This window comes from Biomphalaria glabrata, chromosome 6 (genome assembly GCF_947242115.1).
Source record: "Biomphalaria glabrata chromosome 6, xgBioGlab47.1, whole genome shotgun sequence".
NCBI classification, from domain to species: Eukaryota; Metazoa; Mollusca; class Gastropoda; family Planorbidae; genus Biomphalaria; species Biomphalaria glabrata.
Genome location: NC_074716.1, coordinates 38,836,529 through 38,864,297, shown reverse-complemented (window position 1 = coordinate 38,864,297; position 27,769 = coordinate 38,836,529). Strand labels below are relative to the sequence as shown.

The window sequence follows — 27,769 nt, the reverse complement described above, 5'->3', positions numbered from 1 at the left end:
GACACATCGCTATCAATGTATACAGTCGTCGTCTTTGTGAGGCTAACGGGCAAGTCTTGTCATTTGTCTTTCTCTTTCAAACACACACACACACATTCAAGAGTATTTAAAAAAATTAGGCAGATGCCTTGTTTATGGGGCGAGGAGGGGTAAAGCTTTTGGCTTTAAAAAAAAACAAGAGGTCTCGAGTTCAAATCCCGACGAAGACTGTGAGATTTTCAGGGTGTCTAATCATTAGTCTAATGGAATCCTGACATTAGTTGGGAAAATTCAATTTGGTTGATCTTTGTTGACGACAGGGGCATCTTAGTTAACAGCAGGCCATAGAAACGGATGAGCTTTATACCATCTGCGTCTGTGTACACATCCAGTGTTATCAACATCAGTATCATAGAATACCATGGTCAACATAATGACAGATAGTTACACACACACACACTATATGTAACATACATTCACGTTCTAGCAACGATTCCCTGCCACCCCCCCCTCCCATTTGACATTCTTTAACACGTCATTATATTTGTTGGTTTCTTGTCGGCAGATCATGCTGAATTCACTACACAAATACGAACCTCGGCTTCACGTGGTCAAGGTGAACTCAAGGACGCAGAAGAAGACCATTCTGACCTTCAGTTTCCCAGAGACCCAGTTCATTGCAGTCACCGCCTACCAGAACGAAGAAGTGAGTAGACTTGAGTTTCAACAATTCACCACTTTATATGCACTGAATCTAACCTCTTTCCAAAACATAGATAAATGACATGAAAACTAGATCAATAGCACAGTGGCGTTGAAGGGATGTGAATCACACCGGGTGACACCTATTAGGGGTTGACATAGACCTTTTGCCAAAGTCGACATTTTTTTTGTTGTTGAAAGGATTGCTATTAGATATACGACGAAGTCTCTGCATGTTTTTTAATATCTTATTATTAGGTAGGTGTGATTGGTGTGGGGCAGACATATTTAGCTATTCGCATCTGGTGACACCAACCTAGCGACGACTCTTCATTAGACAGCAATAACTCTTCAACGTTGGCTAGCTATGATGTCAAGACACTACAGAAAGCTCAAAATAAAAAAAAAATTCATTGCGAGTGACCAGTTTGGGGAACAAACATATTTATTTAAACAAAGATACTTTGTTCCAATAGAATTTTCGACACACAATATTAATTGCTATCGTATAAACTTATGAATTTTAAACCTGACAGAAAATTAACATATTAAAAATAGAACAACTCCAAGTATTATATTTTCTTAGTTTTAATGACCTGCATTAAGTATCAATGGTCTATGATAACTGAATTGAGAAAACGTTATCCACTAGCTTACAGTTGTTCTCTACTCGCAATAGAAATACTTTACTAGTTTGTTTTTAACAAGAGTAGAACGGGCCCTACTGAAACGTACTGTAAGTTACAAATCTCAAAAGTCTAAATCTCAAAAGTCTAAAGTTCGGTAGTTATTAATGACATGGATTCTTCCAGAGGACAACAAATTGGTGCAGACACGTCTTTTGAACCGACCATCTTTACAATCAGTGCTCTTCAAATTAAGTCGACGACAAACTAGAAGATTGTGTATCCCTGCGGTGGCCCGTGGATCTCAAGTGGACCGACAGCAATCGTGTTCGTGACACCGGATCTCAGATTTGAACTTAACGGGGTCTTCAAATCTCGTCTGCTTGGTAGATTGGCGGAGGCTCGGCAAGTCGTAGTATCCTCTCTCTATCTCCTGGGGCGCTAAAAATTAATTAGTAGCACTAAGAGTGACAATAGTCCGTTGCATAAGTAAACAGTAATGTGAGAAGTATGTTAATTCCTAGCATTGTAGATATTATCTTCGCAGACGATATGTGCTAACAGGGGTGAAATAAGGTCAAGGTCGATGACTTTACAACTAGAGCCTTTTGCTCAAGTTTTGACGTTGTCCTATAAGAAGCATCTATCATAGGGCCAGGACCTGACAAATGTTGTCCTATAAGAGGTACCTAGCATAGTGTCTGGACCTGACAAATGTTGTCTTATAAGAGGTACCTAGCATAGGGCCAGGACCTGACAAATGTTGTCTTATAAGAGGTACCTAGCATAGTGTCTGGACCTGACAAATGTTGTCTTATAAGAGGCACCTAGCATAGGGCCAGGACCTGACAAATGTTGTCTTATAAGAGGTACCTAGCATAGTGTCTGGACCTGACAAATGTTGTCTTATAAGAGGTACCTAGCATAGGGCTAGGGCCTGATAAATGTTGTCTTATAAGAGGTACCTAGCATAGTGTCTGGACCTGACAAATGTTGTCCTATAAGAGGTACCTAGCATAGGGCCAGGACCTGATAAATGTTGTCTTATAAGAGGTACCTAGCATAGGGCCAGGACCTGACAAATGTTGTCTTATAAGAGGTACCTAGCATAGTGTCTGGACCTGACAAATGTTGTCTTATAAGAGGTACCTAGCATAGGGCCAGGACCTGACAAATGTTGTCTTATAAGAGGTACCTAGCATAGTGTCTGGACCTGACAAATGTTGTCTTATAAGAGGTACCTAGCATAGGGCCAGGACCTGACAAATGTTGTCCTATAAGAGGTACCTAGCATAGGGTCTGGACCTGATAAATGTTGTCCTATAAGAGGTACCTAGCATAGGGCCAGGACCTGACAAATGTTGTCTTATAAGAGGTACCTAGCATAGTGTCTGGACCTGACAAATGTTGTCTTATAAGAGGTACCTAGCATAGGGCCAGGACCTGACAAATGTTGTCCTATAAGAGGTACCTAGTATAGTGTCTGGACCTGACAAATGTTGTCCTATAAGAGGTACCTAGCATAGGGTCTGGACCTGACAAATGTTGTCCTATAAGAGGTACCTAGCATAGGGCCAGGACCTGACAAATGTTGTCTTATAAGAGGTACCTAGCATAGTGTCTGGACCTGATAAATGTTGTCCTATAAGAGGTACCTAGCATAGTGTCTGGACCTGACAAATGTTGTCCTATAAGAGGTACCTAGCATAGGGCCAGGACCTGATAAATGTTGTCCTATAAGAGGTACCTAGCATAGGGCCAGGACTGATAAATGTTGTCCTATAAGAGGTACCTAGCATAGGGCCAGGACCTGATAAATGTTGTCCTATAAGAGGTACCTAGCATAGGGCCAGGACTGATAAATGTTGTCCTATAAGAGGTACCTAGCATAGTGTCTGGACCTGACAAATGTTGTCCTATAAGAGGTACCTAGCATAGGGCCAGGACCTGACAAATGTTGTCCTATAAGAGGTACCTAGCATAGGGCCAGCACCTGACAAATGTTGTCCTATAAGAGGTACCTAGCATAGGGCCAGGACCTGACAAATGTTGTCTTATAAGAGGTACCTAGCATAGGGCCAGGACCTGACAAATGTTGTCTTATAAGAGGTACCTAGCATAGTGTCTGGACCTGACAAATGTTGTCCTATAAGAGGTACCTAGCATAGTGTCTGGACCTGACAAATGTTGTCCTATAAGAGGTACCTAGCATAGGGCCAGGACTGATAAATGTTGTCCTATAAGAGGTACCTAGCATAGGGCCAGGACCTGACAAATGCTGTCCTGATTACAGAACATTTTGAAATAAAATTACTTTTTTTTTTGGCTCAATGTTAATAGATTCAATCGGGTTTTCAAAAGTCGTATGTGTTTCTTTTGATGTAGATACACCGAGTCTTCACAAAGGCTGATGTAGATTTACTGAGTTCTCATAAAGGCTTTTAACTTAACTATTGACATTATCAAAATCACTACATCGTAAATGTCTATATCCACAGATTACAGCTCTCAAAATAAAGCACAATCCATTCGCCAAGGCTTTCCTTGATGCCAAAGAGCGGTAAGTTCTCCTTTTTTTTCTCGCTAATAGATCTAGATTGTGTCCCTCCTTAGTAGCTAGAGTAATATGCTTGCATTTGTTCTATTGCATTGTAATGCTTGCTTTGTATTCATATACGTTACCATTGCTTGCTTCAAATAAACACACAGTATTATTGTTTGCTTCATATAAACACACAGTATTATTGCTTTCTTCATATAAACACACAGTATTATTGCTTGCTTCATATAAACACTCACTATCATTGCTTGCTTCATATAAACACACAGTATTACCAGTATTTTGCTTGCTGCCTGGTATATTATGTTCGCAATTGCATGATTCTCGTCAGGGAACTTCCACTGTTTGTGCTATTTAGCATACATTGTTTCATCTTTTTACTGTAGTTTTTCTTCAGACAAAGGACCATTTTACTATCAACATATATACTGTGTACTTAGGCATTACTAATATGATTCCGGAATTGCAAACAAAAAATAAAAATAATAATTAAACAAATCAAAACATTATCAAACATCTGTTTTATTTACTTGGAAAATTTTTATCTCATTGTATCATGCTAAACAGTTGGGAACTAGATCTAGTGAGCGCTTAGAGTATACTCACACCTGACACACCAACATCGCTTCACGCTTTGTAGCACTTATATTCGAAGCGATAAATAAATAAAAAATCGTGTAATTATTCATGGTTTAAAATTTTTTTTTGCTGTCCACACACATACACCACAGGAGAGTTACAACAAAAGTATTCGGTATATTACTGAATTTATTACCACTAGACGTTAAGGATATATACAGAAGCCCACTGATTAATGTTACTAAAACTTTATACGGAACATTACACCCATAGAGCATGTCACTGCATACATTGTCAGAAATGTAACTAACAGCAAGTGGTGAAAATCAATTTCCTAAACCATAAGTTGACTGTCATGTCTGTCTCGTGACCGGAAGTGTTGATATACCATGACGTCATACGAGACTGGAAAAGAGAAACGTTGAAAAATGCCTTTTCGTTGTTACCTCTGATAGTGATTGAACTGAATGTAGCATCCTGTGAGTCTAGGTGTAACACTAGTCAAATGATTTCAGGCCAGCTAATTAGAAATGTCGTCATGTGTGTGTGTGTTATCTCTATACGTTATGTTCAATATGCTGTATTATTCTCTCGTTCATTTCCCACATGACAGCAGCACTAACCCAAACGCTTACCCTTACCTGTTGCCTAGTCAGATTGAAGCGAAACAACGCGAGAGGTAAGAGAGTACAGTGTGTCACTTAATAATGTGTCACTCAACACACCCGCACATCATGTAGTACACTACACATCACACATTGTAGCCCATCACACAGTGACATAGCACACCAAACATGATGTATAGAACACTAAACATCACACGTCATAGCACACAACAAAACGCATAGCACATCACACATCATGTAGTGCACTATAAATCACACATCATAACACACAACACATCATGTAGTGCACTATAAATCACACATCATAACACACAACACATCATGTAGTGCACTATAAATCACACATCATAACACACAACACATCATGTAGTGCACTATAAATCACACATCATAACACACAACACATCATGTAGTGCACTATAAATCACACATCATAACACACAACACAATGTGTAGTATACCACACATCCTGTGGCACATTAATCATTATAAAGCACACCACATTTCTTGTAGCACTTCACAACTAACACTTCACAATTAGCAACACTCCATACATTACCAATCCACCTTAGTATTCGACAGCCATCTTTAGCCTATATAACGCTACATACAGCAAATAAAAACATCTAAGTTAGCGTACAGTTATCGGATTTGTATTTTCCCACTTTTTTGGTAAGCAAAAAAATTGCCAACTTTGATGTTTATCAAAAGTTGTGTAATAATTTTAATTCAAACATACAATAGAGCTGAAAACATTCAAAATACAATAACTGCACATCATTTTAAAAGTAATTATCATCAATCCTTTCCAACCAACGACTGTCCAAGTGATGGAAGATCTCATTGAATTGTCTTTAACTACGCCCTCTAAGCATCCTTTAGTAATTAGACGATAGCGTTATTCCTTTAGTTGAGTGACTGAAACTATAAGTCACATACCAAAACAGAGAAACACATATGCGAAATACATTTCATTGGAAGAATAACAACTGTGAATCGCATACAATAGAAATATGTTTAGCTCACGCTCTCTTTGTGCTCACCATCAAAGCATGTGATTTGGTTTTCGAAACTTCTAGAACGCGGTCTTTCGACGCCCTGCAGGACCACTGCAAAAATTACTTAGCGTCCACATCTGACGTCCAAAACAGCAGTAGCAGCAGCCTTGAGGAGCCCACCGCTCACACGACGTCGCCTGTCAATGAACCATATCCGGTTCATTCGAGTTACTTCGGCTGGTTAAGGTACTGAGCCTGGTCTAATTCGCCATCTTATGACCAGTGTCCACTTGGAATAGTTCTCATTTAACTTTTAATAACTTTTAATAAAACAAAAAATTAACCATTCAACATTATACTAACTTTGAATTCTTGGATCTAAATATCTACTAACAAAAATAAAAACAAAACAAAATAAAAAAAAAAAAAAAAGAAACATACGACCTTTTTTAAATTTGTTTTTAAATTTTCCTTTTGTAGATTTGAGATGAAGTTATCTAGGCAGATTTTTTTATCTTTAGTATTTAAAACAGAAAATGAGTTTTTAAAGCATATAATCATATTTATATAATAGCAATAGTTTGTGTGCTTTGTAACCTTTTACTAATTGCTAATACAAGTATGTTTAGTTAACATCTGCACTTTCTTAGTACCACTAAACAACGCATTTGACATTATTTCTCTTGTTATAGTTATTTATGTAAATTAAGTTATAGTTATCCACACATTTATGTTCGTATATTTGAATTTATTGTTGATAAATATTAATGTACAATTTAATTTAGAGTTGTTTAAACGCCTAAATACTATGTATTTAAATTAGATGATTACTGTTATTTTAGCTATTTTATTCTTTTTTTTTTTCAATATCAATTTAGAATATTATTAGATAATTTTTGTTGGAGTGTTACTATCTGTAGTTGATGATAAGGCTCATTTATAAAGTAAATACTAATGTTACAGAAAACGAAAATAACAAAACAACCACAAAACTTTATTTCTTCTATAGCCATCAATATTTTAGCAATTTATTCTTGGTCTCAATGCATGCATCTGTTCTTTAATTTTTGTAACTTGGAGTTTGGTTGAAATACACAATTTTGATTTAATATATAATCTTAACATTAGTGAGATATATTTAGTACTTACTAAAAACTCTTATACACAATGTACTGAGAGAGAGAAGGGGGTGGGGGAGAAGATTTCACAATGAATTAATTTTGTTTATAAACTTTTATTAGAACTCTTCTGAACAGTGGCGTAGCTAGGGGAAGGGGAGATGGAGCCAAATTTGAAATTCCGCCCCCAGGCCTATACTTGAGGGGGGGGGAGCAATAAAATTTTAAGCCACTGCCATGTTATCTTTCTACTGACGTTTTTATATAAGTTAGTGACCCTGTTTGCATGTATTCTACACATTAGAGTTATATATTTATTAAGTTTATTATCTCATGTCATGCCCAAAGGCAGGGGGCCCTAAAGACGCTAAGCCCCCCTGGCCCCCAAATCCCTAGCTAGGCCACTGTTTCTGAAGTCAATTATTTGAAAACACACTCTTACACTCACTCACAAGAAATATTCTAGCATCATGTCTACAGTTTCTTTTTGTCTCTTTCCAGGCCTGACCAGAGAGACTTCATTGATGACCCTTCCTGTGGTCAGGACAGAACCTTGTCACACTGTAAGTTTTAAGTTTTAGAACAAAAAAAAACAACAAAAACAAACAAATAAAATATCTCATTCCAGTGTTACTTTAAAGTAGCTGTGTGTGAGTGTGGAGGGGAGGGGGCTGAATGATCAAAGAGGCTGGAAATGTATAACATTGCTTATGGTCTTTCTTGGTAATCGGGAGGGGGGCTGAGGGTGTGGCTTAGATTTTAAACCAATGCAAAGAAAATAGAGAATAAATCTTTCAAACGTTTTCACCTCTAAACACACCAATAGATAGACGTGTAATGACATGTTTGTATGTACAAGTCAAAGGTCATCTCCATTTCTTCTTATCCATTGTCAACCAGCATAAAGATGGCGCTGAGGGGTAAAGGTCAGCGACCCGTAATATGAGAACAGGTCAGGTCTTTACCGGACAGTGTTGCGTAGGCAAATGTCACCGTGTTTGCAACTCTAGTCTGACACACGAACAACAAGACAATGGACAGCACTTCCTACAGGGTGTCCGCTACGTTATGCGCACCAGGTCGAGGAACGGGAGGGGGAGGAGGGGGGACGCTGTGAAGATCATAAAACATCCCACCTTCTGTTTGTATTCTCTGGTTACCGTTTGCCACTTCTCGCATTTTGTCATGGTCAGGGCATTTGATTCTGTTGACCAACGTGTCTCAAAGTTGACCAGTGACGATCTTCGAGTGTAATATAGTAATACCAGCTTTATTTTTTTTTTTTTTGACTATTGAAAAAAAAAAACAACATCGTTTGTTTAACTTCTTTTACATTTCAGTTGCTACGCCATGGTACCTTGCGCCCTCTGCCGGCCATCCTCTAGTCCCACCGCCAGCTCACCAGTTTGCTCCGCACTTAGGGCTGGCCAATCCACACTGCGATCGCTTGACCTTCAGGAACTCGCGGCAGCACACTGGATATCATCCGTACCAGCGGAGATCACCACCACACCCGGGTGAGTTATGGATTTAGTGTCAGCAAGGGCGCCCAGGCGTTCAGGAAGGGGGTAAAGGATACGCCGCAAGAGAGTGAGTGTGTGTATGTGTGTGTACGCGTGTGTGTGTGTGAAACGAACGCAGGGGGAGGGAACTAAAACAACAAAAGAGAGAAAAAAAAATGCAAAGTACTTTTAAAGGTGTGAGGATTTGTTTAAGTGAAGGAAAGAGAGGAAGAGGGAGAGAGAAAGAGAGAGAGGGGGGAAGATATTAAGTTGGAGAAAGATAGAAAGGGGGAGAAGATATGAAGAGAGGGGGGAAGATAAAAAGAGGGAGAGAGAAAGAGCAAAAGAGGGAGAGAGAGATTGGAAGAGCAAAAGATAAGAAGAGGAATAGATAGGCAGAGAGAGAGAGAGATTTAATACAGAGAAAGAGAAGAATGATTGTAAGAGGGAAAGGAAAGAAGAGAAAAGTGAAGGACAGACAGAAAGGAGCTTACTTTCTGTTGATCTTGACCAGTGTGTAAGGATTAGGATTCTGATTACATTGAACACTCATCTTGCCTCGTCTTTTAACTAGACAAATTATGCTAGAAAATTTAGAAAGGTTTGGCTTGGGGGGGGGGGAGGCTTGTAGCTCCAGCTAGTACAACTAATCCAATGTAGGCGTATTATAATTTAATTTATTAATTTATAATATTTTCAATAAATAAAATATAAATAACGTGAACAAACTTGTCTTGTGAACAAAAAATCTCAAAAGAAGTTTTATTAAAATATTCACAAAAGATAGTCTGTCGTCCTTAATATAAATTATGACTTTTTCCAAGCCCAAAAATGAATGCTCCCTTTTTTTCATCATCACCTTGGAAACACACTTCATAACAGGGGAGAGGGAGTACGTACCGCTATACTTGGCAGCTCCGAAAGGGGGATTCATTTTGTACAGGTATATACTGTGACACACAGGCAAGCGTCATTTCAACTGGTTTCTGAACACGTAGTTACAAGATCGGTCTAGGACCTTAGATCTATACATCGAACGAATATTCAACGAAATAATCATAGTATAATTATTAATTACCTGCGTAGAAATAAAACCCACTTGTTTCTCACTGACTGATCTACTAATGGTCGATACTGACTCTGATTTCTATGCTCAAATGAACTGCATAGTAAGCCTTCACCCGTTACATTTTTTTTGTGTAATTGAAAAAAAAAAAGAAAAAGAAGAAAAAAAGTAAAATGGTGGGAAATAAAGGGAAAGGGAGGTAATGGAAAGGGAAAGAATAATTCCTGAGTTAGTCCTCTGTCCTCTCACCAAATGACCTAAATAGGAATATTTTTCAATTTTCTCTCGGAATGTCCTGCACCCCCCCCCCCGACACTCACCCAGGGAATACCTGATGAAAATGTCCATTTTGTTTTCACACGTACGGGGAAACAGCTCGCGGGCCAGGAGAACTTAGTGTCAACATTTGGTAATCCCCCTTCACGTGGTAGTCGCAGGGCTGGGGAGGAGGGCGCTGAGGGCGCAGGCTTCAATAGCATGCAGATTGTTACTTTTGAAGTATTTTTTTTTCTTTTTAATTATAATCGCCTCCCCATTTTATTATTTTCAGCTTTATTAACTCCCCTTTTCTTATCTTCAATACTTAAATATAATATAAGAATATATTTAAAGGCGACGTTTCTTCTATACAAATATTAAAAAGTGCCTGCTTGGTAAACTGAGAGCGATATCGCTGTCACTCTCTGGACAACCGGAAGTAGTCAAGACCAAGATTTTCCTGGCCATTAGTCACGCCACTTCCGTCAGACGAAAGTTGCCAATGTCGTAGACATTTGAAAAGTCAGACCCGAAAATTAAAAACAGTGAAATGAACATTTTAACAAACAATTACTAGTTGAACATCCAGTTTGTATTACTCTTCCCCCCCCCCCCCCATCCGCCCTAAAGAGTTCGTAAATACTGTAGAATCTGCCTGGATGTCGGGAACGTGCTTTCAATGTCCAACCAGAATTAGTTCCAGTTAAGATTTTCCATATTCTTTTCCCTCATTTTGAGTGCCTCTGAATATATTCTCGTGTTTACGGAGTCCAAAAGTCGTTTCAATTTCTTCCAACACGATGCATAGTCTTATTCTTTCGGCTTCTTCCAACACGATGCATAGTCTTATTCTTTCGGCTTCTTCCAACACAATGCATAGTCTTATTCTTTCGGCTTCTTCCAACACGATGCATAGTCTTATTCTTTCGGCTTCTTCCAACACGATGCATAGTCTTATTCTTTCGGCTTCTTCCGACACAATGCATAGTCTTATTCTTTCGGCTTCTTCCAACACGATGCATAGTCTTATTCTTTCGGCTTCTTCCAACACGATGCATAGTCTTATTCTTTCGGCTTCTTCCAACACGATGCATAGTCTTATTCTTTCGGCTTCTTCCAACACGATGCATAGTCTTATTCTTTCGGCTTCTTCCAACACGATGCATAGTCTTATTCTTTCGGCTTCTTCCAACACGATGCATAGTCTTATTCTTTCGGCTTCTTCCAACACGATGCATAGTCTTATTCTTTCGGCTTCTTCCAACACAATGCATAGTCTTATTCTTTCGGCTTCTTCCGACACGCTGCTTAGTCTGGTTCTCTTGGGTCTTTCACAGAGTTTGATTAGCATTTTGGGACTCTCTCCGAAAATCTCTGTCCTTCAAGATAGTCTAACTTTCATTACTTAGTGCACAGCACGTACCCTGTGCCGGAAGGTGGAGAGGTGGCGTCTATAACTGAAATAATCGTATACATCGTGTGACTTTCTCTTAATAAAACCACGACAAAAGTGATTTCCCCTTTCGCCACGTGACCCCACCCCCTATAGTCAGTTTTTTGTTGTTCTATGTAACTAATCTTGTCTGCCATTTATCGCCATGTTTGAAAGGAAGATAACTAGATGATAAGCGATTAACTCTGACATTTATATATCGAAGTATTAGATAACAGTTCACTCCCATGATACAACCACAACCCACCCGACATTCTAATTTTTAATTTCTATGAAATAATTATTGTTCTCAGCAGAGCGGTAAAAAAATGATGTGTGAGAGATGGGGGCAGAGAGGGGTGAAAACGAGGCTGGGGGAGGTGGATAATTATCCAACACTTGTGTGTAGTTCCTGCCTGATACTGATACCTCTCTATTAGAGAGTCTAGAAACGGTTCTAGCGGGAGGCCACCCGGGTATAGCCGAAGCCACACACCACGTCTGTCGGTCTGGCCTGCACGCCTGAATGAGCCGACTTCTCCGATTGGTGGAGCCTATATGACAACTTAATATATACAAAGACCACAATAAAAAAATATTAATAGACAATGATCAGGAACAATTGACGAAATGGGGGGGGGGGGGTATACATATGACATATGTCTATGTGATTTTGAAATATATCAATTGAAAATAGAGAGAGCAACTGTCGCTGTGGAAATAAAAGAGGGTGTGTGTGCACAAGTGGGGTAAACCAAATAATTAAAAAGTACCGATTGACCTGATCGACACGCTAAAACCAGAACACGGTAGACTCATTGTTTGTAATTTATGTCGCGTGGATGTCAATTTGAAGTTGATTTTATTTCGGGGTTCTAGAAGAATAGGTCTTTTTTTTCTCTCTCCCCTTCACATTGTCTTGTTCTCTCTCTCCTTCCCATTGTGTCTTTCTCTCTCTCTCTCTCTCCTTCCCATTGTGCTTTTCTCTCTATCTCTCCTTTCCATTGTGTCTTTCTCTCTCTCCTTTCCATTGTGTCTTTCTCTCTCTCTCTCTCTCTCCTTTCCATTGTGTCTTTCTCTCTCTCTCTCTCCTTCCCATTGTGTCTTTCTCTCTCTCTTTCCTTCCCATTGTGTGTGTCTCGCTCTCTCTCTCTCTCCTTTCCATTGTGTCTTTCTCTCTCTCTCTCTCGCCTTCCCATTGTGTCTTTCTCTCTCTCTCTCTCTCTTCTTTCCATTGTGTCTTTCTCTCTCTCTCTCTCCTTCCCATTGTGTCTTTCTCTCTCTCTTTCCTTCCCATTGTGTGTGTCTCGCTCTCTCTCTCTCTCCTTTCCATTGTGTCTTTCTCTCTCTCTCTCGCCTTCCCATTGTGTCTTTCTCTCTCTCTCTCTCTCTCCTTTCCATTGTGTCTTTCTCTCTCTCGCCTTCCCATTGTGTCTTTCTCTCTCTCTCTCTCTCTTCTTTCCATTGTGTCTTTCTCTCTCTCTCTCTCTCTCTTCTTTCCATTTTGTCTTTCCTTTGCCAATGGCGTCACTAGGGTGGGTGTCACTCGGTGCGGTCAATTCATGGTGTCACCATCAAAACAAATTATTTTTTGTTTGTTTGTTGAGCCATAATAATAAATAATACACATAATTTATAATTAACTACATTAATTAATTGTTAAACAACTATAAATGACAATTTATCTATAGTTCAATTTTGCAACAATGGAACCTTAAGTAAATTACAAAGTTTTTTTTTCTTTTCTGGATTTCAAACTTGAAAACGTATCAATCACTGAGAATTAAAGACTTTAATGATTTCATTTTTAATCAAAGTGCCCGTTATGAAAGTGTCGTTTCTTCGTTGTCACACCTTGTTGTGCTTTTGGTAAAGAAAAAGTTGGTTTAGCCACAGCTTTGTCAATAGCTTAAAGGTAGGCCTACTCGTTTATATCTTTAGCCTTCTATTTAACCTTCCCCGCAAAAAAAAAAATAAATAAAGCAAAGACAGGTAAAATAAAAGACATCTTGCAACAGATCTTAAGCCTTAAGCTGTGCCTCTAAAGGCTGTATTTTATAACAAATTATTTCCATTGTACCTAAAATTTTAACGCAAGAAGCATTTTCTGAAAAGAAAGTTGACCATATAGATAAAGTGAATGTTATTCACATTTTTAAACAGCTTTGCTGATGGATCTTAAAATTTCTTGTACTCCTTTATGGCTCCATACACCGAAGCTGCATTTTGTTATATATCCCTGAGCTCGACATATAAATTCAAGCTAACCCCCTTTCTAGACATTTAAACTAATATAACTAAGTAAACCTCCCAAGCTTTTTTCTCCCTCATAATCGTATAACTTATGAATCTGATCAGTGTGCACTTTGTTAGGTGTGCACTATGTCAGGTGTGCTGTCAAACAAAATACAAAGGTGCTTACAGTATATCTTTTACGTGGTTTTCTAAAACATTGATACACTTTTCAACATGATTTGGTTTTATTCACACAACATTTCCACCATCTTATGGACATTCTATATTCAATAAGGACTAAATAAATGAGAATTGGACCAGCTCACGTTCCCTATACAAGAAAAACGACGCCTATGATAAGCCTAAGCTATCTCGACATGACAAACGCATAATTTTTTGGACACAGAACCAGACACAACAGAATGAGACAACTTATGTTCCGGAAGCTAAAAGTCGGAGCATCGCCAGAGAATGCTGACCATGTCCTTCAAAGCTGCATACTATATCATGAGGCCGGAAAAAAACTCTACCCCCAAAACCCTCGTATAGTGTAAAAACTATACGGCGAACTGTCTGATCTGGAAACCAATGTGTGGTTCATCTCAGATATAAGATTACTGATCTGAACCCCCTCTCCCAATTGTTTTTTTTCTTTACATCAATCAAAGCAACGAGTTCTTTGTATTACTAGCCGGATGCTCTTGTTTTTCGATTTTTCAATCCTGATGACTATTCTCCATGCGTCTTTTCATATTCCAGTTTCGGACTTTATTTTCACCAATTATTAAGTTACTCATTTGAATTTCATTTTTACAGAATTAGATGAAAATAGTTGACAACAAAAAACTTACAATTTCTTGCTATTGCTATCATCCCCAATAAAAAACATCAGAACCATTCTTTTAACAACTGGCGTACTTTTCCTTTGTGACATTGGCCCACGACAAAAAGAAACCATCCCCTAAAATGTTTAAGTCTATATCATTCGACTGAGTCACTGTAACTTTTCCTTCATCTTGGCTAGAGTTTCTTTTACATTCAACATCTGAAATTACATCATCTTCAGAAATCTCAATTGTCACTTATTTCCTTGCCAACTCTACAAAATGTACATCTATTGCATGTGAGATTTTGATAATATTATATGCCTGAAGAATGCCATTTGTTGAACAGTGACTATTAGTTGGCATTCTGATATTACGATGCTACTTACCATTTCAATAGATTCGATAAAAACATTGTTGAAAACCGGAGCACTGTCATAGTAAGGTTTCACATCTACTCTTAATATAGAGTATGATGTAACGTTTTGGACTATATGTAGAATTTCATTAAAAAAATAAAATATGTTTCGCCGAAATATTTTAAAAAAATGTATTTATCATAAGATTTATCATAAAATGTATCCTATTTATCAATTGTGAATAACATGTTCCAATATTTAGCCACTGACACTTACTTTTTTGTAAATTGTCAGTTATTCCAAAAATGCATTTTTTCACTTGGTTGTCACCCCTCTAACGGGTGTCACCCGGTGCGGACCGTACCCCCCCCCCTAGTGACGCCATCGTGTCCTTCTCTCTCTCTGTCTTTCCTTTCCATTGTTTCGGCAACACGAAACCCTTGGGATACAATCCTCACAAACGTCGGCTTGGTTCACAAATAAGGCTTGAAATTTCTGGCGTTGCTTTTAGTAAGATCTAGTTTGAAGTACTGATAGATGTATGTAGGTTAGCTCAATGAGAGCATCGAGTGTTATAAGAAGCGAGATAACTCAAGATAATGTTTCCCCACCTGGTTGAAAGCGATCTTTTGTCTGAAGAAGAAGATGCCAATGTGTGACACCTTGAACCCTAAGCTACTTTGCCCAACATCCCATAAAGACCTTCCTGTTGATCTTTCTCTAACCATCACCGCTTTAAGGGTCCGCAATTAGGGAAGTTCTAGAAGCGGCTTGATGGATCCTCAGGCTTTCTCTCATCCCTGACAAGTGCAATGAACTCGGTTCCATTTTTCAAGTCATCGCGAAGCCATTTTTTCCTTATGGGCCTATTCTTTCTGCTATGAAAGTTGTCACCCGTAGGGAAGGGCTGGGAAACATATCCGTAATTATATCCTCCTGCAATCAGAATAGTTTGACTCTCAGTGTTAGTTCTGTCCTCGTATCGTTCTACGTCTCTGTTAGAATCACTACCCTACTATGTTCCTGGACACACAATTTTTAATCTTTAAGGATACTTACAAAGTTCTCAATAAAATCTTTGTCTCCTCTATCACCAGCGTTATTTTTAGATCATGTTCATTTCGATGCCAATGTATTATATCTAGAGCTCCAAGGGCGAGAACTGACACAAGCGTATTCCCTATTTCCCAGCTCCAGATTCTTCTTTTGTTACACTTCGCTCTCGCCATCAGCATAAACCATCTGCTTCGCACCTTGTCACAATCTATTATCTGACATTCAGTATTAGATTAGTATTTGTTTAAATGCGCTCATTAATGTCACGGCGATTTAAAACAATAGCTGCACCCTCCATTCTTCAGTGGCGGCCACACATAATTTTTGTGTCGGGTGGGCAGTGGTGACACTTTAAAGCTGGGTGAAACCGCTTCCCCCCTGCTCCCTTCTGAGATATTAAAAATGTGTTACTGAGTAATGGATACAACAGTCATAAGAAAACGATGTCTTAATTTGTCTTCTTACTACTATGTGTGGGGGGGGGGGGAGCCAGTGATAGGATGAAAAGCCGTGACGCCAGATGAGGGTGTCGATCAAGATGGGCGTACCAAGGAGAAAAAAAAAATTATGTTAATTGTTACATAAGCTTGAAGGGCGCAGCTCTCGACATCTTCCTTCTCACTTTTCCCAAAGTGTTCGCCCCCAAGACGAGCGCCCTTGTTATATCCCTATCATCCTTCCCCGCTCCCCAGCTAGCCCCCCCCCCATCCCGCGCCCAAAATCTCACCGACAGTGTCAGTGGATCAGATTTGATTTAAGCCTGTATTAACAGTGCAACCCAATCTGCCACACATGTGAACCTGTATCCCTACCCCCCTCTACTAGGTGTAAGTGTCTAGCCGTGTCTCCACACCCTCTCTCCCCCCAAACGTCACCCAAATGTCATGGCGCTACTTGTCACACACCCTTCCCTCCCCCTCCATTAAAAAAATCTCTCATATTGAGTAAAATATAGTGTCACGTGACAATCAGAACCCGCTTCCCCCTTCCTTATTCTCTATCTCAGACTGTCACAAGAATGTGACGCTTTGGACATGACACATCCGATTTTGACATGTCACATCCGATAACTTGCAGAAGCGTCGTCTTTACGATACGAGCGCCCCCAAAGTAAAAAAACAACATACACGCTGTTCTTCTTTTTCACACTGTGCACCTCTCTTTTGTCTCTTCTTCTGATCATTGCCCATGTTAATAGTTGCATGGCCCTCCCCCTCTCCCATCCCTCCCCCCAAACCAATGCTTTATATATTTATATGTTTAACATAAAATGTTTGCTCAGTCGACAAGCTCCACCCACAGCTAAAAATAGAATCATGCTCAAATTTTGACCTGATTTAAACCAATCAAATTTGTTGTTTTTGCGGAGTTGGGTGACAGAGCTTAAAAGCTAAGCTAGTTTGGAACTACTAAACCATTTAGAGACGCCCACAATAACATCCGACAGTTTTATTCCTATTTTAAAAGGGTGGAGGGGGGTGTAATTATTTTTGAAAGCCTCGGTTCCATTGACGCTGAAGGTCGCCATGGTGCTGGCAGAGCGACCAGGGGTGTACTCTATAAAAATGTCAGACGAGTCTTGGCGACAAGGAAGGCCCACAACTTCTCTAGCCATATCTCTCTAGCGTGCCAATTGTAGCCTAGAAAAGAGCCTTTGTATGCCAGTGTGTCACGTGTCTTCTTTAAAAAAAAAAAAAAGTGTACTTCTGGAAATCTTGTCTAGAACAAAGGTCATAGGAAGAAGGGGGGGGGGGAATCTAAGGTTCATTCGTTTAGTAATTTCTTTCATCATTTATACGAAACATCTGTGTATTAACGAATGAGGGAATTTACTTAAGAATGTGGACCGATAAAAAAATGATGTAAGCTTTAAATAATAACAGGCCTTAGGTTTTAAAAAAATCTATTGCGATACCCTATATACTTGTAAGCATTTTAACTCTTTCTCTCCTAATTAACGATACCATCGTTAATTTGACCCCATTAAATTAAATTAATTTTTGGTGCATAAGCGTGTATTTGTGTTGTATAAAAAAAAAGAGCATGCATTCTCCAATAATTCTATACCAAAAGTAACGTTTTCTGATTACAAACAAAAATGTTATTAAAGTTTAATGATAACAGGGTAGAATGTATAAATGTGAAACATGAAACAATTCTGTTAGAACATGGAAAATAATTACGAAGACAAAGAGTTAAAGGAAAAAATCCTAGCAACATCTTGAAGTCATTACAAATTACTTCGTTGTCTCAAAAAAAAACCGTTACAGGCTCTAAAGACTTCTTGAAGACTTAGCAATGTTCCGAATTAATTCTAGCCATAAAGTGCCACGATGATACGTCTTTATGTCCTACCAATATCATAGATAGCGATGAAACCATTGAATAAAATCCAACTTTCTGTACATATTAGTGTCAGTGAAACTGTGGTATGAAAGTATATTCTGCGTGTTGTATAATACATCAGCTCTTATGAAGTATTTTTGTGTAATGCACAATTATAAATTTCTTCATTAATTAAGATTATTACTATTATTATTACTATTATTAAAACATCTTTGTTTTTATATCATTTCTTTAAAAAGTCTTTTTCTTTGTCTCTGTACAGGAAACTTCCAGCGAGACGTCGGCTCTAATCTGCCCATGCTGAATCTGGCCTCTGAAAACTGGGCCAACATGTCCATGGGTGGTGCCCACGGGATGCTCGCCCCCGGGCATGCCTCCAACAGCCAGTACGGGATGTGGATGAGTGGCGTGAGCAATCTATCGCCTAACCAGAACTGCGCCATGCCGTCGTATCTCCGCAGCCCTGCGCCTTACTCTCTAGCGCCCACCTCTGGTTCGAGTCCTTCTCTAGCAAATATTTCAGGGGTAAGATTTTTATTGATGACATTTAATTAAAAAACAACATAGAAATTACAGGAAAAACAAAACGTTTTTCATATTTGTAAAAAATACATTCATTTCAATAGCTTGATGCAAGCTGGGTAATTACCTCGGAAAGAAATAATTTCCTTACTTACAAACGATTTAAATGAACGTAGTGTTAAACCAGAATTCAAAAGGCCAATCATTAGGAAGGCCAATCATTAGGAACTGGAAGGCCAAAAGTAGCCACTTCAACATAATCTATATGAAGCACGATTACAGTGATAATGAAATTAGGTTATTAATTGCGTAATTAGTTTTTGCGACCTTAATTGTGACAGCCATCCAAATCAAATATTGAAAATAATGTTTGCTATAAAGTTTAATTTTCCAATGGTTTTAGATGTAGCAAATTAATTCATTCCATCTCCTTTATATTACCCTATGTAAATAATTCGCAAATATACGTATAAAACATATATGCCAATATGATTAAGCTTGTAAAGAGTTGTAGTTTAAACTAAGCAATTAGACTTGATTGATTTTAGGATAAGTAGCTTGGGGAGGGAGTGCCAAGGGTGACGTGGATAACAAAGTTTTTTTTTGGAGGTGGAAGGGTAGTTGATTACCACAGGGGCTTACACCATCTGCTGACCACACTTACCCTCCTCCTAGCGACATCTGATTGAAATGAATATGATTTTGGAATTTAATGTCTCTAAAATGTTTTTTTTATTCAACAGAACAGCGGCGGAGGGGGTAGTTCTAACAGCAGCCCCCAGAACAGCCACGTCCCCACTGGCTTTGAGCACCCTTGCGACCTGCAGCTCTTTTCCCCAGCCACTCGACCAGTTGACGCCTCAAGGGGGAGCTGGAGCCCGTTGACGTCACCACACTTATGACAATCAGCATACAGCCAGCCAAACTTCCTGTGATCCCCAGATCGCCACCCTGCATGGTCCACAGATCGCCACCTAGCATGGTCCATAATTTCAAAACTGGCAAAGTTTTCCTGGCTGTACCGACACATTTCTTCTAGGTCAATCTAGGCTGCTGCCTTTTTTTAAAAAAGCTTCTTTGCTGAAACACCTTTGTTACCTAGAGATCGTTAAGAACAAAGAAGGCATCAAGATTTATCTACTTAACTGAAAATGTAGGCTATGTGTTCTAATATTGTAACTCATTTGGGCACTTCAAGAGGTTTCAGGTCGTGAAGTATTGTCATTGCCTTCTGAATATGAGATTCATGTAATCATCTAAATATTTATCATAGTGAACCATTGCGTTGGATTCTATTGTGTATTATTTGAACAAGCCAATGTTAATCATATGGTGCCCAGAATACGGATAAACATTACAAAGTTGTGACCAAAATATGGATAAGCTGTCCAGAATATTTATTAATGGGTTAACCCCAAAAAAAATCTGTGTGGACATTTCCTTTGACAATATTTGTGATATTTGTGTGAGGACAAGACTTTTCTTCTCAATGCCCTGGAAGAAGTCTGTTCAAATCCATTCCATCGGCTACTTACTATCAGTGCTTAGAAACGAACTTGTACTTTTAGAGTCACGTTCAGTCAGAACAAGTAACTCGTGATTGGCAAGACTTCAATGCTCGGGCGCTATGTTCGCAGCTAGATCTATGTTTGCAGCTAGATCTATGTTTGCAGCTAGATCTATGTTCGCAGCTAGATCTATGTTTGCAGCTAGATCTATGTTCGCAGCTAGTTCTATGTTCGCTCAAAACATTTGTATCGTTTATGGTGTAAGAAGTGAATTTGAGTTATTTATACTCCTTTGAAAAAAGTGCAAAGTACTTTTACTCATATAAGACAGTGCACTGCAGAGCACTTTCAACCAGAGGCTCATGTATGATAGTGTGCTCTGCTCTATGGGCTTGGTGTGCCACATTTGTCAGCTTATCATGTCAGTGTGATACTGCCAGAGACACTGTGACAAAGTGTGTCGTGACTCAGCAGCATGGAACAAACTACTAGGCAAGCTTTACTTATGTGTACATAATGAACATGTTAATTTTATTTCTGTACAAATTATTTTACTTCATATTATGCCAAAGTTCAAGCTGGATTCCTGTAACCAAAACTTTTAGTGTGACATTGTAGTTTACTCTGCTACGTTCACGATTGCATTAATTAAAAAAAATCTTTTTCTTTTTCTCATAATTAAGTTCATGTAAATATTTTGTGTCATTAATATTTAAACATTCCTTCAATAATTTGAGCTTCTAAAATGACATTTAGTGACATGACATTCAGTGTTTCAAATATAGTAAAAAGTAAAGTACTCCTTCCAGACCTATGGGGTAGATGATGTAAAGGTCATCTGTTTCTGTGACCCCAGGTTAACTAGGGTGTCATATGGCCAGCACAATGACCGATGGCCTTTATTTTTCCCAGACAAATGTCAGGTACCTATTAGAGCTAGGTGGACTCAGAGGAGCAGTCTAAACCAGGATTGGAACTTGGAACTTTGCCACTCAGCCACCACCCCTCCTAGTGTTTTCAATATAATCATTGCATTTAGAAATAGTTTGCAATAACTTTTGTATAATTCCATCCAATTTAGAATTACTTATTTTTAAGAAAACAAAAAAGGTTGAGATGAATGGGCATGGGTATTCAAGGCAAGCTGCTTTGCTCCAACTGCAAGTGAACATTGCCATACTCGAGATATAAAGAAACACTTCAATCAAATTAAAACTTTTCTTTTTTTCGCCAGCCATATTAATTCATTCCTCACAGCCATTTTAATTTTATATTTTGGTTTATGTAAATATCCTCTTTAGTCTGTATGTTTTGCAAATAGGCTAAATGTTTACCATGTGACAAATAAAAGGTGCAAATCAGATCTTTCTTTTTTTTTTTCTTTACCACAAGGTTTAAATTTTACATAGATCTAAATCCATGAATACAGGTCAATGAGAGGTCATCTTCTATTAAAAGTAGGCCTAATTTAATAAATCCTCAAGGCTATTTATAGAACTTTGTTAATGGACCACTTTAAAATAAGGTGTTGCCAACGTAGCTACTCATTAACCATTATAACTTGAGCTGTAAAATACATTTATTTAATAAAATGGTTATTTATTGAGCTTTGTGTATCTATGACTTTGTAACTGGACCGCTTTAAATTGGGGTGCTGCCAACGTAGCTTTTTTCTAACTATATCTACTTAATGAAGGTTCGTCTTAGCTAAGAAATTGATCTCATGCATATAGGAAACGTTGTACTTAGTTGGCAGTTCAAGTGATGAGACCAGTGCTTCCCAAACATTTTCCTTAAAGGAACACTTCGCACATTCTAAATATTTAGCCGAAAATTTGCTTTTTTCTTATAGAGTTTTCGATTTACTTGGTGGTCTACTAGTTATTTATTCCAATCACGGACTTTCCAATAGTTAGTGGAACCCCTATTTAGGAGCACAGTTTGGGAAACCCTGTGTTAGACGTTCATTAGGCGATCGATGTCCATAGAAAATATTCCTATCTGGTTATCTGAAGCTGTCAATTTAATGGGTTTAGTTTACAAATGTTCACATGAGATCATCTCTTAAGGCGTAGCATTCACGGCTGGGAGGGATAATCATGTCCAGGATATGCATCAGCACACACACACATACACACTGATGTAACAGCTGTTGGAGATTATAGACAAACTGATGATGAGTGTTTCATATCGTGAAACTGTGTGAGCATGTATTTGAATGTATCGACCTAAGAAGTTGGGTATTTGGTGACCTATAGGTTGTAGCGCTTTGACTGAAGAGATTGAGCATTAGGTGAACCAGAGCTAAGAGCACTTGACTGAAGAAGTTGGGCATTTGGTGACCGAAAGGTTAGAGCGCTTGACTGATTGATATGGGGCCTAGCAATGGATTTGGGGCCCCGGGGGGATTGACCTCTTTGGGGGACCCTTGCATTTTGATATTGGAATCATGACATGAGATAATGTACGCAAAAATGTATAAGCCCAAAATCAAATTGGTTCAGTATATCAGTAAAATTAACTAAAATTATCACAGTTCAGAAATGTCACCTTTAATTAACGTCTAACAGACATAACACAGGCCAGACCTATAGCCACTTATTGTGGCTGCATTATCATAGGTTTAACTTCTGCGGCACGCTGTTTTAATTTCACAAATAAAAATATGCCATGATTGTGAAATTTCCTCTGACGAAGAGACATACATTTAGGATTTTTTATTCATTTTCGCACCCTTGTAATTCACTGTTTTATCACTCTATAAGAATAGGTTGTTGTTTTTTTTTTAATTTAGAAAAGCATGTGTCCATTGGATTGAGGAAAGATGAATAGAGAGTGTGAAGTTTAATTCTGAAATTATAGGAGCCAAACCCGAATAATGGACTATTCTAGCATTATTAAGAATAACTATTGGATCTGTTATACCCGATTTAGTACATTTTTCTTCAAGGTTAATTAGCGTAACCTTAAAATACTCGCCATTTAGATATAGTATTAGTAACAAAGAGAGAAATATTTTTAGTTCTTGTTGCACATGTTTGATCTCTTCGAGACAAAATAAATCGGCAACAAATCTATTAAAGATTTGCGTTCTAAAATTTAAAACTTAACTTTAAAAAAATAATTTGATCTCTGTGTGAAAAGAATATTTTTAAAATGTCAAAAAGGTCAACTTACTGATAGACCCAGATCTAGGTTTAATCTGTGTTATAAATTTAATCCATAAATGTTGAATAAAGACTCCCGTTGACCAGTGGCGTAACTAAGGGGGGGGGGGGATGGGGGGGGAGAATTTTAAAATCCCCCCGGGCCCCCACCTAGGGGGGGGCCCCCAAATGGGTGTCCGAAATTTATTGTAAATACATAAATTAATATATTCGATTGACAAATAGTGTCAACGGGTGTCTTTTTTTTTTCAACATTTATGGGTTTAATTTATCACAAAGACTAAACCTAGATCTAGGTCTATCAGTACGTTGACTTTGTTGACATTTAAAAAAAAAATGTTCTCACAGAGATCAAAGTTTTTTTAAAGTTAATTTTACATTTTAAACCTTGTTGCCACGAATAAAACTGCATGATATACAGCGAATTCCAGGTATCTTGTTACCTTTACTAATAATAGATCTAAATGTCGAGTATTTTATGGCTACACTAATTAACCTAACCTGGAATCAAAATTTACAGAATCGAGTATAACAGATCCAAAAGTTATTCTTAATAATGCTAGAATAGTCCATTATTCGGGTTTGGCGTCTATAATTTCAGAATTAAACTTCACACTCGAGTTGTTACCCTTCTATTCATCGTTCCTCAATCCAATGGAAACTCTCTTTTTATTTCCATCTAATCCTTTTGCTTTCGCACAAAACATAAACAACAAACAATGATGTAATATCATATAATATTAGCACATCATTCCTTTTGAAGTTATTATCACATCCTTCCTTTTAAAGTTCTTAAAAGTGATATCTACTAGCAGGGCCGCCCTAGCATTTGCTGGGCCCTATGCGAAACGGATCGCGCGGGGCCTAGTCTGGGTAGGGATGAGCATAATGTCAAAATTATTTTTTTTTAATTAGAAAATAGGCCTACTTTCGTCTTTGCAATAAATTTTTATCAAATGAAAGCTCGCAATGCCACTTTTTATTTATAGGCACCCCAAAATTTCAATTTCGTCTATTCTTCAGGAGATTTGAATAAATTCAAAAAAAGTTCAGGACTTAATCGTATATTTTGCCTTTCATGAGATTTCCTGGAGGCCCTGGAAAATCAGGAGGTCACGAAAACCCTGTTATTTTATATACATTATAATGGTTTAATTTAATAATGTACACTTAGAATTAGCGCGGGGCCTATGAAAGCGCGGGGCCCACTGCCACCGCATAGGCTGCAGTGGCCTAATGCCGGCCCTGTCTACTAGGAACTTTAACAATTCGTCCACTTCTGGTTGTCTTGACTGGCACAACAAGTTCTCTAGACGTTGGTCTATAACTGTCTGTTTCGTTTGTTTCAACTTTTGCAGTTCATTGTCTCCTCGGTATCATAGTACCCAGAGATGTCTTCATCGAAACTCTTATTCAAAAAGCATTGATTTCTTCTGTATGTTTTTCCGTTTGTCTTTATGATGTAAGATCTGGGTGCTGAATGTTTTTTTTATGACAACTGCTTTCTGCCATGTTTGACCTAGACGAACTCTCCGACAGTATAATCTTTAGGTAGTCTTGCTTTTGCATTGTATTTCACTTTGCTTTTCATCTGTCGTTCGTTGAGTAATATCTCTGCATTTTCAGCTACCGATGGTTTCAATAGTTTGGGATCAGTTGGAATGATTCCCTTAGTCTTCTACTCGTTAGCAGTTGTGATGGTGAATACGGCAGTCCACTTATCGGAGTATTTCTATACTCGAGCATAACGAGATATGGATCTTTCCCACTTTTGTATTTTCTGAATCCTTTTTCTTGCGCACAAAACATAAACAACCAACAATGACGTAATACCATATAGGCCTAATATTAGCAAAGAATCTTCTTCATGCAGTGGAAAATTAATAATTTTTTGCCTATCTTGAATTCTTGTCAAAGCTCTTGCGCCCAATTAATATAGTTCAGAAGAAACTACAAAAGTCTGGACTGCATATACGGAAGCTGCTAAAGAAATTAGTACCCTTTCATGCTTTCTGCAAAATGATGAGAAACTGACAAAAAACCAATCCATCGAAAAAGCAAAAGAAGGTAGTGAATACTATGGATTCCCTGTAATCAAAACAACCAGAAGAAAGAAAAGACTAGATGGGAAGTTGAGTTCTAATGTAGGACTGTCAATAGAACTGCAATTCAAACGTGTTGCGACAGAAGTGCTGAACAGATTTAATATGGAGATGAAGAGCAGATTTCAGAGGTTGGAAAGAAAATGGATACCTTTGGGTTTTTTCTTGAACCAAGACACCTGTTAGATGAAGACCCGCTTATGACAAACTGTGCTACTTTTCCTGTTTGTATGATGAAATAAATGGCAAATCGCTTTTTCAATGATCATTGATGCACGAGCACTTTTCATCAACAAACCAGTAATACAACCACCAATAGACATATTGAGGAAACAGGCTTCATATGGTAATTACGTGTGCTCAAACTTTGCAACCTCCTCCGAATACCGCTAACTCAGGCCACTTCCATTACGTCATGTGAGAGATCATTCTCAAAGCTCAAGTTCATCAAAAACTATCTCAGGGGCACAATGACACAAGAAAGGCTTATCATGGCTTTAATGTCAGTGAAGTCACAAATACCAGAAAGTATCGATGTAGTTGATGTTATAGATGTCTTTGCTGCACAGAATGCACGACGTGAAGCGATATCAATTTAGATTTGTCACTTGTGCATTATTTAACTAATAAACAACGGTATTATTCATTAAAAGAGTCTTGATTACTTTTTGTTAAGTTTACTGATATACTGAACCAATTTGATTTGGGGCGTATATATTTTTGCGTACATTATATGTCGAATGTCAAAATGTAAGGGGCCCCCAAAGAGGTTAATCCCCCCGGGCCCCCAAATCCCTAGTTACGCCCATGCCGTTGACACTATTTGTCAATCAATTTCGGACACTCATTTGGGGGGCTCCCCTCAAGTGGGGGCCCGGGTGGATCTTCAAATTCTCTCCCCCCCCCATCCTCCCACCCTAGCTACGCCACTGATTTGGTAAATTTCTAATGTCAACACAACTCATCGACCACTGTTCGAATCAATCAAAGCAATGGTGGACGAATTATTGATAAGTAATAAATAAATATCATCAATATTATCTTATCTTATCTTATATAATACAGACATTACTTCAAAAAAGAAGATGATTACGTCCTGCGCGTCATGCATTTAGTCATGCAAAAATGATGTAAGCACATGTGGGATGTATGAGGGGTATTTCTTAGACAAAAAAAAGTGTGTTTTTTTCTAGTTTTTAAATATTCTAACACTATTAGTTACCGTTAATAAAAAAGGTTTAACCTATAGAGATCGGATCTGGGTTGTTTTGTCTCTCCGAAACAACAACAATATATTCATTTTGATTATTGTTAGAATATTTAAAAACTAGAAAAAACAACAACTTTTTTTGTCTAAGAAATACCCCCTTTACCGCGACACTGACCCGTAGTTTGGACAACTCTGTCCACTGTGCAGCCTCGTCGAGTAAGTTGTATTGACAAGACTGAGGTGATGTCTATCCTTGAGCTTCTAGCAACGAATTGAGGATCTTTGTAAACTTGTAGGATACCCCAGTTTTGCTTGTGACATCAGTTGTCGAGTTGTTTACATCCTAGTAATTCTTGGGCTTTTGACTCTTTTCTTTTGCTTCTTTTGTGGGCTTTCTTAACCTCTTTTTTTTTTTGGGGGGGGGGGGGCTTTCTGTCTCTTTTTTTAGGCTTACTGTTACTTTTTATATTTTTTAAAATTAACACAGAAAAAATAAACACATAAGTCACATTTACATAATAAATTAAAAAAAATATTAAGGTTAATCAAAATAGAACACACAAACATAGTAAGTATCATAATGAAACATATATATCATGAACCGGAGTACATACTGCTAAATAATATTTACAACAATTCCATCTTATGCCTTTTGTTACCTTATTTCGATCTTCGTTCGCTCATAAGACCTATATTCTCTCCCTTTCCTCTTTGCTAGGCACATTTGGTCTTATCATGTTCAAAGCCTTTTTGAAACAATTAATTGTTATACAAACAGAGCTTATTTCTTTGAATTTGTGAGACAAGAGTCCAACTTCCTTTAACATGACGATTGATCTCCCTGGGTCAGATGACATCACTGACAACCAAGATGACAAATCAAGTCTGATAGAGTCATTTATTTTTAAAGGAGAATTTTTGGAACATTTTTTGTCTTTCAAGATATCTTATAACCACTGAATATCACAAGCTGCGTTATTTCAATATTATTTTT

General features: G+C 38.1%; 1 protein-coding gene across 1 annotated transcript in view; it reads left to right on the top strand.

The window, feature by feature from the left end:
• LOC106059939 (T-box transcription factor T homolog 1-like) overlaps positions 1-21,657 on the top strand; it is a 56,743-nt gene extending 35,086 nt beyond the window's left edge. The window contains exons 4-9 of the mRNA XM_056033918.1: positions 545-685; positions 3,806-3,867; positions 7,690-7,751; positions 8,529-8,705; positions 18,529-18,791; positions 19,532-21,657. Of these exons, the coding sequence (XP_055889893.1) occupies positions 545-685; positions 3,806-3,867; positions 7,690-7,751; positions 8,529-8,705; positions 18,529-18,791; positions 19,532-19,690 (864 nt within the window). The 3' untranslated portion in view covers positions 19,691-21,657. The remainder of the gene's footprint in view (positions 1-544; positions 686-3,805; positions 3,868-7,689; positions 7,752-8,528; positions 8,706-18,528; positions 18,792-19,531) is intronic.
• The last annotated feature ends 6,112 nt before the right edge of the window (positions 21,658-27,769 follow it).